At 41.2% G+C, this 13045-nt stretch overlaps 1 protein-coding gene across 3 annotated transcripts in view; it reads right to left on the bottom strand.

The window, feature by feature from the left end:
- Window positions 1-13045, bottom strand: part of LOC119478662 (CUB and sushi domain-containing protein 1-like) — a 460060-nt gene that overhangs the window by 19304 nt on the left and 427711 nt on the right. For all 3 annotated transcript variants that reach the window (XM_037753555.1, XM_037753563.1, XM_037753571.1), the window contains 3 exons: window positions 11549-11734; window positions 7203-7379; window positions 6412-6591 (listed from right to left, as the gene is read on the bottom strand). In XM_037753555.1, coding sequence (XP_037609483.1) covers window positions 6412-6591; window positions 7203-7379; window positions 11549-11734 — 543 coding nt within the window. The remainder of the gene's footprint in view (window positions 1-6411; window positions 6592-7202; window positions 7380-11548; window positions 11735-13045) is intronic.

Here is a 13045-nt window from a genome sequence, read left to right as displayed (position 1 = left end):
TAAACTGCTGCCTCATGAGCATGAAGGTCCTGTGTTGGAAGCTCTGCTCAAGTCCTTCCTGTGCGCGCGCGTGTGTGTGTGTGTGTGTGTTTGTAGTATTTGCATGTTCTCTCCACCAGGTGCTCGGTTTCCAAATACAGCTGTTAGCTGTGACTGAAGGTGCATTTCTATTGGATTTAATCCCATCTGTCTTGCCTTAGCTTCTACAGTACGTAATATCCAGTATATTGGATGTACACTGACACTGCTCTTGCACTGTAGCGAGCAGCAGTGGTGCCATCATAATCTATTATTACCCGTCATTTTAATTTTAATTTTTTAATGATAATAAAACATAGGCCAATTTAAAGGTGGAGTCTGTAATCCTAATCCAATAAACTTTTATGAGTATGAGAGCAGTGCAGAGCGGCAGCTGTGAGCTAGCCAGTGGGGGATGTTTACATGCATTAACATGCACTAAAAGTACACACGGACGGCCCGGCTATGTCAACAAAGCACAGAGAAACTCGTATTACAACACACACAGAGGGAGAGCGACTTAATTCTCTGCTCAAGTAGACATTACTTCTCTATATCTTTATATTGCAATTACAGTAGTTGTTTGCTGCTATATTAATGCTCTTGATATCGTATAGAGAACATTTAAGTTATGGCCAAAAAAGCGTAGTTGTGGTTGTGGTTACGAGGTCACAGTGCCCTTGACCTTTGACCACCAAAATTTAATCAGTTCATCCTTGAGTCCAGGTGGATGTTTGTACCAATTTTAAAGAAATTCCCCCCCAGGCGTTCCTGTCTGATATATTGCGTTCACGAGAATGGTACGGACGGACGGACGGACAACCCATAAACATAATGCCTCTGATCAAGGCTGTTGCCGGCGCGAAGGCATAAAAAGTGCTTCCTACAAGGGATTCCCAATAGTATATGACAAAATGGTTACAGATGGGAGGCATGACATCAAGTGAAAACAAAGAACAGCAAAAACAATAGACAGCCGTGCTCACCATATGGACATTTACTGTCTTAAAGCAGGAGATGCCCAAGGTCACCAGATTTAAGTTGCTTAACCAAAAACCACACCAGGTCCACTCACCATATGGACTGCGAGTTTCTGAAAGGGCATTTGGGGCTTTGCATTGTCTGTGATGGCATTTCTACTTCCGCTCTGGTGATTGGGAGTGAATTCACCATTATTGTGTTAATCTTGTGTCAATATTCATATTAACATTATTGTGTATTTTTGTATTTTCATGGCTTTCATGGCAACATTGTGTTTTGGAAACTTTCATGCCAATAAAGCCACTTTGTACTGAATTGAAAAATTGAGAACTGTGATATTGTTTTCCTCAAGTCTGCTAAATGAAATGCTGGCAACATTATTCACAACACAACTTTTCCATCAACCTTCTGCTTTTGAAACGCTGTCCTACATTGGGGATTTTAGGAAGAAATACATATTTATACTTGAGACTCACTACGTGGGCTTGCTACAGTATTTATGTAATGCTAATGATTCATACAAACCTACAGCTACTTCAAAAATGTCATAACTGCTGGTGTACATAACCAATGTTGATATCAAATGGGGTTCAAATCGATTAATATGCATTAAAAAAAACATCTGTTATATACAGAGAATGGAGACTGTGATGAAAACATATTGTTTATGCATAATAAAGTTACACCAGCTTTGCAAGATTTTAAGAAACCCACTGTGTGCACTGTTGCATGCACCTGTGGGTGTGTTCTGCTCATACATTAAAGTGTGTTGTATGAGCATAGACGTCTGTGCGTATAAATCCATAACACCCTGATCAACATCAGTGTGCGTGTGTGTGCCTGAGTGTGCGTGTGCCTAACTCCCTAAGATAATGATAACCATCTGCATGGTTTCAAACATCTAATAAAGTCAGTGTAATTCTCATCTAACCAGGAGACAGATGGTTTCACGCTCCATTCACTCAGCTATGATGATATACAGTGCACACAAGCACACACACACACATAGGGAGAGAGGCAGACAGACACAGACACGTAGACACATATATACTGTAGATGCAGCAATAAGCACATGCTGAAATCAATTTATGGACAGAATGTAGTAAAATAACAAGTATTGCGTCAACAGTAATACTAAATATACACACCATATGGACATCTTCCTTCTCTCAATGTTTGACTATTCCCTATTTCTGTATTTTGTTTTGCTCCCTCCATTCTTGATTTTGTTTCTGATTCTGACTCTTTTCTGTTTCTCTGTTGCAACTTGACCAGTCTTTTGGTTGCCGACGTGCAATTAACAAAAAATTGTTTTGATCTACAAAAAACATCTTTTGTTTGTAACATTGCGGTTTCTAGGCAACTGCTGGGTGCTCGCAGCAAACTAATCAGTTGACTAATTCTGTCTTTGTATGTCAATAGTGTCCTGGAGAAGCCTTGCATCTCCCCGAAGTCATCCTCCCAGACTCACAAAAAGTGTTTCATTTTCCCATGTTGTTTTTCTTCACTCTACGTGTTCTGCTTGCTGTTAGTCCCATAAAAAAATCTCCACACCTGCACACAAGACAATGCCAAATCCAGTTTCTTAAAGCTGAAGTAGGCGAGATTGGAGCAAATGTGATTTAAAAAAGTGATTTTTATGAAACAGTCGCTATATTGTGACAGTAGTACATGAAACGGGTAACTTGAGAAAAATCATGTACCTCTGTGTCCTCCGGAAGAAAACAACCAGTCAGAGCTGATCTGAGGTCCGCTGTCCAGCTGCTGTCTATGAAAGCCGGCTGTCAATCACTCGCGAACTCCGACCAAACGGTCAAACTAGGCCGCGCTGATCAAATATGAATCAATATCATGTTACATTAATGCCTATTTCTCGCCTCAAATGTTTTCAGAATCATCTTGTAGTGCAGGGTTTAGCTGTAAAATGAGAAAGTTTGTGACGCCGCCGTCGCCACTGTGAAATCTAGTGAAGGAACACCAAGTTCTGGTCACATGACCGGAGCACAGCCAATAGGAACGCTCTCTCAATGAAATGACCTGTGATTGGTCAAAGTCTCCCGTCACGGACTAGATTTTTTAAAGCCTGAAAACAGAGCCATGAGGAGGTGCAGAAGTCTAGTTATCTCTCAGAACACTTGAATTACAATATGCTGAAAGGTTATCATGGAATTTTTGCCCAATGATGCAAAAAATATACTGCCTACTGCCACTTTAACACGTGCTGTTCATCACTTTCCGTTGTGTGACTCCAGGAACAATTGCTGGTGGCTAGCCGACAGCTAATGGGGATTCAAATTAATAATTGAATGAGTGTTTTCTAAAAACAGCTTTGTTGTCAGGGATCAAACTCCAGCTGTCTAAAACACTTGTATTGACTTGAGCGGTTAATGTTCCAGAAACAATATTTCTGCAGGTCTTTGATGCACAAACTGCAATTGAAGGTTTCTGAGCTCTTTTATGTTCTCTTTGTGTCTCCCCTTTGTTGTGAATAGACCAGGTTGGCTTCACATGAGTCTGGAGGAGTAACTCTCATCCCTGCTTGCTTACGCACCTCTGCATTTCACTCCATCACTGCGATCATTGAATCCTTTCCCTCTCCAAACCCTTTCTTCTTTCCTGTGACGTCTCCACACTCTGTTCTTTCTTACACTTTGGTCCCCTGCCTCCTTTTCTGTCTTCCTACCCCCCCCGCCCCCTCAGTCTCTCCCTCCAGCACTTCTTCTCTTTCTCACTGCACCTTTCTTCCTCCTGTCCCAGCTCCAGTCCTCTTTTACCCCTTTCTATTGCTCTCTTGGTCTCCCTCTCACACCATGACTGCTCCTCCCGCCCTCCCTTTGTCTTTTAGGTATATCTCTCTTGGCGCAATTCAGCCAACCAACACATTTTATGGGCTTAATCCCTTTTCTCACTGTGTGTTTACAGGTTTGGGGCAGGTATTGATTTGCCTCTCTTTGTTTCTTCCATCAGTCGCTTCCTCTCTCTCACTCACTTCTCTGTCGCTTTCCCCTTGTAGCTCCACTGATGGCTCATCACATTCTCTCTTTTTCCCCTCTTCATTCACCCACTTGACTCTCCCATTTTCTTTCTTTCTTAATCTCTGCGTTACTCTCTCTTTGTGTCTCCTCTCTTTGTTATCTGATGTTTTCTTCCACTACACCTCTTCATCCCTCCCTTTTACTCTCTTCCTTTCTTTCCCTCGTTCCCCTATGCCTCCTCCTCATTACTTCCCTTGCTCAATCTCTCCTTCTTCCTCACTTGATTCATTCTGCCTGTCAAGTGACACTTTAATGGCTCACAACTCCTTCTTCATTCAATACATTTCTGTGTGTGTGCATGTTTGTCTGTGTGGGAGGAAGCTGTTGTTCCAAAACAGGATCAAATGAAGACTTTTTGGATTGTTTGAAGTGGGAGAAAAACAGAGGGGATGAAAGCAGGTGAGTTGAACAAAAACATGTGATCAGAAGAAGTAGAACCTAAAGAGGAGGAGAAGAGTGAGATGCAAAGGAGGGCAAAGAAAAAAAGACAGAAGGGGGAAAAAGAAAGAAAGAGATTGAGTACTTCCTACCGGTATCTCTCCACTGTTTCCCATTCTTCCTCTTTCCTTCTAATTTTCTCTTTTAAACTTCCTGCCCCAGTCTCACTCTCTACCACCTACAGTATCTTTTTCTTCTCTGGCTTCCCTCTCTCTGCATCACTCACTGGTTCCCTCTCAGTAGCCTCTCTGCTGGCTTTCTCAGTTTTTTCATCTCAGTTCAAAGCCTCTGCAACTGCAGGAGCCAGCAGGAGATTTTCTGTTTGTGAGAAGAAACGGCAGGGAGGATCTCAGGAAACATTCCCTGTTACTGTTTTTGAGTATCATAGTCTTAACTCTAAATACGGGCTGTTGTAAAACTCAAACTCATTCTATTTTAATGCATTCTTTTTTATTTTCCCCTTTGTGTTTGTGAAGAAAGAAGGGTTTCAGAATATAAACCCTGATTTAACATCCTGTTATTGTAAGGGGCAATGTTAATCTTCCCTTGGCCTCTTTCTAAGGTATTGTTAAAGACACAAGCTGTTATTTTAGTGTGCCAGCTCACATTAAAGTACTATAATTGTTCTTATTTAAAGGTGCTAAATTCAATATTCAGAGCATTAATGTAGCAGCAAATAACTATTTTCTATGTAAAGACATAGAGAAGTAATGTCTACCTGAGCAGAGAATGAAGTCGCTCTCCCTCTGTTGTAATCTGAGCTTCTCTGTGTTTTGTTTACGTAGCCGGTCCGGCCGCGTGTGCATGTTAGTGCCTGTGAGGCCGAGTGTGTGTGCCCCACCGCCGTCGCTCTGCACTGCACTCATATGGCGGTTCTAACTCACACAGTCTCCGCCCTCTACTGGACTCTATGGGTAATACTCTCCTCCAATCACACACACGCATTTGCCCACTGAGATTTGCATAAACGTAGCTGGCCAATCAGGACGTGCCAACCGAATACGTGCGTCGTGCCCCGGACTCATCGCCGGGATGGATCTTCAAGACACCTGCTTCCTATGCCTCGGAGCGGACCATGCAGAGGAGGACGTTCAGCGGCTTCCAGACTGCATGGCCTGTCTATTCCCAAGATTCAACGCCAGCAGAGATGGGATCATTTTCAAGGGTGTGGCTGATAATGCTGTCCTGACCGACGGTGCTCTGTCAGCACTGTTGCTGTTCTTCACACTGTTTGTGCTGTTAGCACCGTTAGCTGCTCGCCACCGGCTCAGCCGTCACCATGTTGAGAGTCATGTGGAGGCAATCCCTCAATCATAGCTCTGAATCTGGAGACCTTTAAATTGTCATTTGTTTTTGTGGAGCTTTTGTTGCTGCAATTGCACAGCTCTATGACAATAACTGCCCTTGTTGTCCTTAATTGTTAAGTACCTTGTTATTAGAATATTTCTGTTACATAGTTATTATTGAAATTAATTGAATTACTCTATAATAAGTGTAATGTTTATCTTTAATTGTAAAAATGTCTCTTTCAGTACACATTTTATTCAAAACTCTTTAATAACCAAATTACTGAGAGTCTTCAATTTTGAAAAAAATGACTATGACCATTTGCTTGTATTTTAATGTATTTGTTTGTGTATTCTTTCTTTTAATATGTATTATTCAGTTTTATTTTCCACCTATAATCCACCTTGTTTTGTTTTACGTATTTACAATAACTAAATTAAATATTATTCATAATATATACTAATAACCACATTTAAGGCAAGCTTATGCAAAATATGTTTATGTAAAAAAACATAAAATTCTGGCTAATATAAATCAAATCTATTTGGTGTTTCCTGACATACTGTACTGAAGAGAGAGATAAACTCTAAAGTTGCTGTTCTTGTACATTATTACTTTGGAAACAGTTATTTAGCGTGTTACTTCTTCTGACCTTTACAGCTGGGCTTGGTTTGGTTCCAGGTTCCATCTTTAGTGCAGCGCAGAACGCTGCGTCCACGTGGATCCATCAGGTTACCCGGATTACAGCGGTAGGTCACCGTGTGGTTGAAGGCAAACTCTCTTCCTAGATAGATCCCATTGGCTACTTGGCCCGGATCTCCGCAAGTGATCGCTGAAGGAGGTGAGAGAAATTTCACAGGACAAGTCATGAACACAGTATTTAGAGTTGTTCCAGAAATCCTGCAGTAGTATAGTAGTGCACAAGGCCAGTAACATTTTTGGACACATCAGTCTTATCTAATCTTTTTACTACTACTATAACTCACTGTGCTTTCTAGCATAGCCTGAAAAAAAGCTTTTACTTGCCTGCCCCTTAACCTTGTCCTCCTACTCAACTCTCTCACAGACTGCCTTCCTTGAGTTTCCTGAAGCACATCCCACCTTCTTTTCATCCTTTTCCCCAAACCTTTGTCTGGCTCTGTTTAACTATACAAGTAGAAATCTCAGACATAACAACCTTACCCATGTACAGGCCTGTACCTGCACAGCAGCAGGTTGCCCAGTTCATGAACAATTTATACGACTGCTGGCTCACAAAAAAAACACCACGATGCACGCACCAACACTGATACCATTTGCAGTAGTACTTGTATTGCTATAGCTAATGAAGCTATCTTGACCGTTGCTAATTTCTCATAATAATGACTACACCCCCTGCTGTTACCACTAATAATAACAACAGCAATAGTAACAGTAGAAGAACTTTTATTAAACCTATCCTACCAGTGCAGTCTGGGGGTTGTCCTGTCCATGTCCCATTTGTTGTGCAGTGTCTATTGGTCAGGCCTGATGTTTTGAAGCCGTCCCAGCACGCATAAGCCACCGAGCTGCCGAAGGTGATGCCGTCACTGAAGACAATTCTGCCGTGTGCCGGGGTGCCAGGGTTACCACAGGATACAGCTGAGAATTGAGGAAATATTAAACAGAGGTGATTAATCATAGTGATAGTATCAGTGTGACAAATGTTGTCTCCCCGTCACTCAAGGCTGTTCAGCTGTAGGCTGCAATGATGAGCGTATCACTGGAGTCAGCGAGAGATAACATAAAATATGTCCTTGAGGTAGTGAGGCAGATTAATAACTAAAGGTTGTTGGATTGATTCCCAGCTCTGAATGGCAGCTGTGCAGTATTCCAGTGGTGTGTGCTAGAGGCTGGCGGGAGGCTGGTGATACATCTACAAACATGAGGTCTGCAAATATGTGTGCGACAGTCAGGGTTCAATGTTGATGTTTTTTTCACTTGCCCGTTTGGGCAAATGGGTAAGAAATACACTTGCAAATAAATTTTGACTTGCCCCTATACAAATTGTTTTATTTATTAACGGTTATCAAACAACAACGAAGACCAAAGTTAATTGACAATGTCTTGTCATCTTTATTCAAGTAAATTAATCTTTATTTAAATAAATTATTTTTTTGCACACATCCTCTAACGCCACCCAACAAACTCCTGTTCCCAGGATAATTGAAATGCTCGCTTCATGCTTCTGCTCATCAATTTTGTTTTTACCTGCCGCTGTTTTCTCATGAGTGCCCGATGGGTAGTGTGCATGTTCAACTCTCATCAGAGATGAGAAGGAAGATGGCTCACTCCTTAGCTACTTCCATCATCAGCTCCAGAAAAAATGATGTGTCTGATTATTTTTTGAGTTGCTAGATTTACTCGCCCAACGTGGCATTTTACTTGTCCCAGACAAGGAGGAAATCCTTATTGTTGAGCCATGACAGTGTTTTAAATAAGATCGTCATGACCTATACAATGCGTTGTTCTCACAGTGAATCTTAGGGCTTACCTTTTGTTCTTGTTAGGGATGGGGTTAGGATTTTCAATTTTTCAAATAGTTGTTAAATTATAAAAAATCGACTAGTTTATGTGACTATTCGTCCTATCTTAAAAAAAGATATATTTTCCCTTGTTTTAACCGTCGCAAGTGCTGGTAGTAACGTTACTACCGGTAAAATGTGTTCACAGTGATTTCCGAATAGTATCTTTGCTTGGAATGCACATCCCTAGTTCTTGTGGGACAAGACGTAGTAACAGGTATTCCTTGGCAAATCAAAGGCATCCTTAGCCGTCTTTGTTTTTGAACCACTGCTGGTCTGCTAGATTGTAAGACAAAGCGGTCTTGGAGGACAGAAGAATGCAAATGGTGAAGGACTACGTCTCTAGTCTCTAGTTTAGTGATCCATCGATCTTAGGTTTGCTGGTGCAGCACATTCACAAAAGAGACAGGAATTAGCAACCAACCACAGCACATTTCACTAATAAGATCATGACAACTGACAGCCTTTAACAATCAACACCCATTGATGGGATTCATTAGTTAGAGCCCTTAAAAGCCCTGTCCAAGAGCGTGTGTGTGACAGAGTGTGTAGGTGGAGCACATCACGTGTGTGCGTGTGTCTGCGGCAGCTTACTGTTTGTGTCTGTGAGTGTTATCAGTATATACGTGCTGCGAGCAACAGTCTCTGTGTGTGTGTGTGTGTGTGAATGGATTTCTTTGTGTTTGTGTCTCAGTGATAGATGTCTCATCCTTTCTGAATCAGCTTTTAACCACTATTAGCTTAATGAAAAACAACTGTAGACAGACATAAATAATCAGTGTTGCGCAAACACAACGCTGGCGCACACGCAACTGAGACACACACCTCTAAGGTAAGACAAGAGGGCTAGAGTTTGATGTTAGTGATTAAGTACATGTAGGCAAACAGAGGCTCAAAATAGAGGGAAAAAAAATCAATATCTCATTGTCATACAGCCTCAAATCCAAACAAAGTTGGAAAACTGTTTAATAGCTTTGAATGAGATACCATCTGAAAATATTGATTACTGGCATGAAGAAAAATCACATTATGGGTTTCTATTAACATTCTGAGAGATTTTTGGAAAACAGTTTCTAAGTAGTAGCATTTATAAAGGGATAGTTCGGGTATTTTGATGTGGGGTTGTATGAGGTACTTATCCACAGTCAGTGTTTTACTTACAGTAGATGACGGTCAGCGTACCCTGACACGTAGTACCAACACGGGAGCAAAGCAATGTACTGCCGTGGATGGGGCTAGCACCAACATTATGAATTTGAATATATTCACCGCTTCATCTTGCCGTCAGACAGCCCTTTCCGACGGGGAACTGAACTGAAAGTGAAACTTATCTATGCTCTCTTCAAAACCGGCAGACACCGTTGTCCTCACTTTCAGTTAAGTTTGCCGTCGGAGAATATTCTAAATATAACGTACACTTAAACGGGTATACATTTTTTTAGGTGGGCCTTTCTTTTAGGTGTCTAAAATACATTTTGCTGCTTGCCCTGTCCACAGCACTGTACTGCTTTGCTCCCGTGCCAGTACTCCTGTCGATTTCTCCAAGCTGGGGGCGTGCCGACCGTGTATTACCTACTATAGGTAATACACTGACTCTGGATAAGTACCTCATACATACCCACCTCAAAACACCCAAACTATCCCTTTAAGACTGGCATTACTTATTTTTTTTAATGTGAATCAGCAGATGAAAATTATTTAACAAATTATACGGCATTTTGGTATAAAACGGTTCAAACAAAAGATGCAATTTAGCAGCCAAATACATTTATTTATGTGAATAGAGTAGATCTATTGCTGATTTTTCTCATTTAAGTCAGTGTGACCTTTATGCAGAATACTGGTGGTGTTTTGAGTCACAGCCGCACAATAATATAGAAGAAAACACTGAAACGTATGACTCACTCTTCCACTCCTATCCACTTAAATTACTCTTAGAACAGCCGATCCGTCTAACTGAATCTAAAATCTGCGTCATAGTACAATGAAGTTAATGTCAGCAGTGCTTTATTCAGCCTCTCCAACATAGCTGGGAATAGGGAAGGTAACACAGGCAGCAGCTTAGGATTCCAGTGTCTCTACAACACTATGGGGACCCACTTTAATTTCCCCTAAACCCCCATGGGTTTAAAGAGTGTCTTTGAAAACTGCTGTTGTATAGGACGCACTTTATTACCGCAGCGCTGTGGAAGATCCAGCTCAGTCAGTTCGGAGTGACACACTTCAATCTTTTGTATCTGGGCCACACTGATACAAACATGCACACACACACAAATTTGAATCTTCATATTTTTTTTTCTACAAACTGCTACTTCCATTAATCTCTTACATTATGTGACCTTTTCCTGTTGAATTACATATACGGCAAAAGGGCACTGTAAATGTTTTTGTTGTTGTGTGGCAGTGAATTACAAACTGCAGCGATTAGATGAAAAACCATCTTAAGAAAACATATACTGTACATAGGACACATTTAACTATGAATTACATCCATCTCTATGCATGCATGTACTGTAATAGCAATGTGTAAGCTTTTTCCTACAAAATACATATAATGTACAATGTATGTAATGTGATTTAAACTATATTTGTAGTGGATTACCGTCTGCTACGTTTGCTTATCGTCACCAGCATGCCAAGTAGCCTGATGCTATTATGTTCTCTAAAGCCAAGATTAAGCTGTTTAACTTTGGAGGCTGATTTATTTTCACATAAAATGCTGAATAATTAAGTCCATATGCCACAAATACACTGTGGGTTTATATAAAATCTGCAGTGCTTCATTTTACAGCAATGTTTATTTTTATAGCAATGTTTCATAGAATCTGGGTTGGGACCCAAAGGTAACCTCAAATGAGACAGGGATGACTCGGTATCAAAATGTATGAAGTTTTCTAAACAGACAGTTCAGCATATGCAATGTTGTCAAATCTAAGTCCCTTGTATAAAGCAAGCAGCAGTTTCTTTTACTATAAAACAGGGTCAATAAAGGGTGTATATAAAAAGAATATTGTGTACGAAAGACCATACATATCTATTTTGACTTTAGGAGAAATTCAAGATATTCAATTCTATAGAACCAATTAGAATTAAAAATCTTATTTCTGAAACATAAAGGTGTTTTGTTTGCGGTTGTAAGTGTGAGTTGCAGTGCAGGTGTCTAATGACTTTTATTCCATCTTTCGGCAGAGTCAAATTTTCATGTAGCCACATAAGTCACGTAAAGTCGTTGCCACGTTCACCCACCTTGACAGACGGCCTGTGTGCCGCTCCAGGTGCCGTTGTGAAGGCAGGTCCTCTCGGCTGAGCCAATCAGACTGTATCCCGCCTCGCAGCTGAAACGCAGCAGGCTCTTGGTTTTAAATTCTTCCCCTCCCAGACGGGCACCGTGGGGAGGCATCCCTGGGTCTCCACAGATTCCTGGACTTACACCTACAGCGAGGAAAGAGACATTAGGTTAATGTACCAAACACCCACCAACAGCCAGACACGTCCACACAGTCCTGAACTGATGAGACCCAAACATAGAAACACACGTAAACACATAGAAAATCCAAATACACTTGATACAGTTAATGTGAAACCACAGCTGCATTCAAGTGATGTCCATTAGTCTGCTGATACGTTTTAGTGATTTTATGTAAGTAAATGGTAAAACACGGAGCTAAAAGGTTGTCTATAAGTATAGGCGTGCAAACACACTACAGGTCAACGACATCAACTAAAAAGCATTTGTGATGTTAGTCATCTCATAACCTCTGTTGCAGAAAATGCACGACTATTTCGCCTACTCAGTGTTTCATATACAGTGACACACACATACTGTACAGTACACGCACATAACTCCCACACGCAAACCCTGTAGAGCTGAACTTTGCATTTCGGCTATACCAAATTGTTCTAGCATTAAAAGCACTGAGCGTGTCACAATTTTAGCAGCTTAAATTCCATCGGTGGGGATTTGTGAGTTTAACAGGGTACAGCTCCAAATGCAGCGCCTTGCATCTCAATGAGGTCTTCAGCTGCAGGATGGATTCTGTCCTGCTGAGCGCTCTTTTTTTGTCGCCAGCAGAGTAAAGCTATTGCATTTCAGCTATTGAGACAGTTGATGCTGAGTTTGGAAAACGATCATTTGTAGTGTTGTAGTGTTGTAGTTCTGCGTAAGCCTACTGTAGAGCAGCATTTACAAGCTGAGAAGTGAACAAGGCCTCTTCCACATCATTTCCCCTGCCTGTTTCTTACACATGCAGCTCAAGCCAGGTTACTTATAGTAGGCCCTCAGTTTATACTACTAACACATTATGTCCTTTTCTCTGTATTTGTAAAATAATTGATTGCTTTGATAATAATAATGACATGTACTACTTTCTCAAGAAAGCACTAGCAAGCAAATTAGAAAAAGCTGAAATGCTTTCTCCCTCATGTAGGTGGGACAGATTTTATTTTTTTGTGGAGCAAAGAGGAGCCATGTGCAAAGAAAGGCAGCATGGTCACAGAGTGGCTAGTTATCAGTAAGCTGGAAGGCAAGGAATTATCATAGACTGTATAAAATATGGACGTAGTCTCTGTGACATCACCCGTAGGTTTCTAGAAAGCCGTTGTGAAGCTCAAAGTGGGTGTCACCATCTTGGCAGTGATCACACAGTCTAACTCCTGGCTGATCCAAAAATGGGCAAAGAGGTGAATCGTTGGTGGAGCTGAGGCGGGCCGGGTGACGCAGCAGAGCAGACAGCTAGCGTCCTG

Source organism: Sebastes umbrosus, chromosome 2 (genome assembly GCF_015220745.1).
Source record: "Sebastes umbrosus isolate fSebUmb1 chromosome 2, fSebUmb1.pri, whole genome shotgun sequence".
Classification (NCBI taxonomy): Eukaryota; Metazoa; Chordata; class Actinopteri; order Perciformes; family Sebastidae; genus Sebastes; species Sebastes umbrosus.
This window is presented reverse-complemented; position numbering and strand designations above follow the sequence as displayed.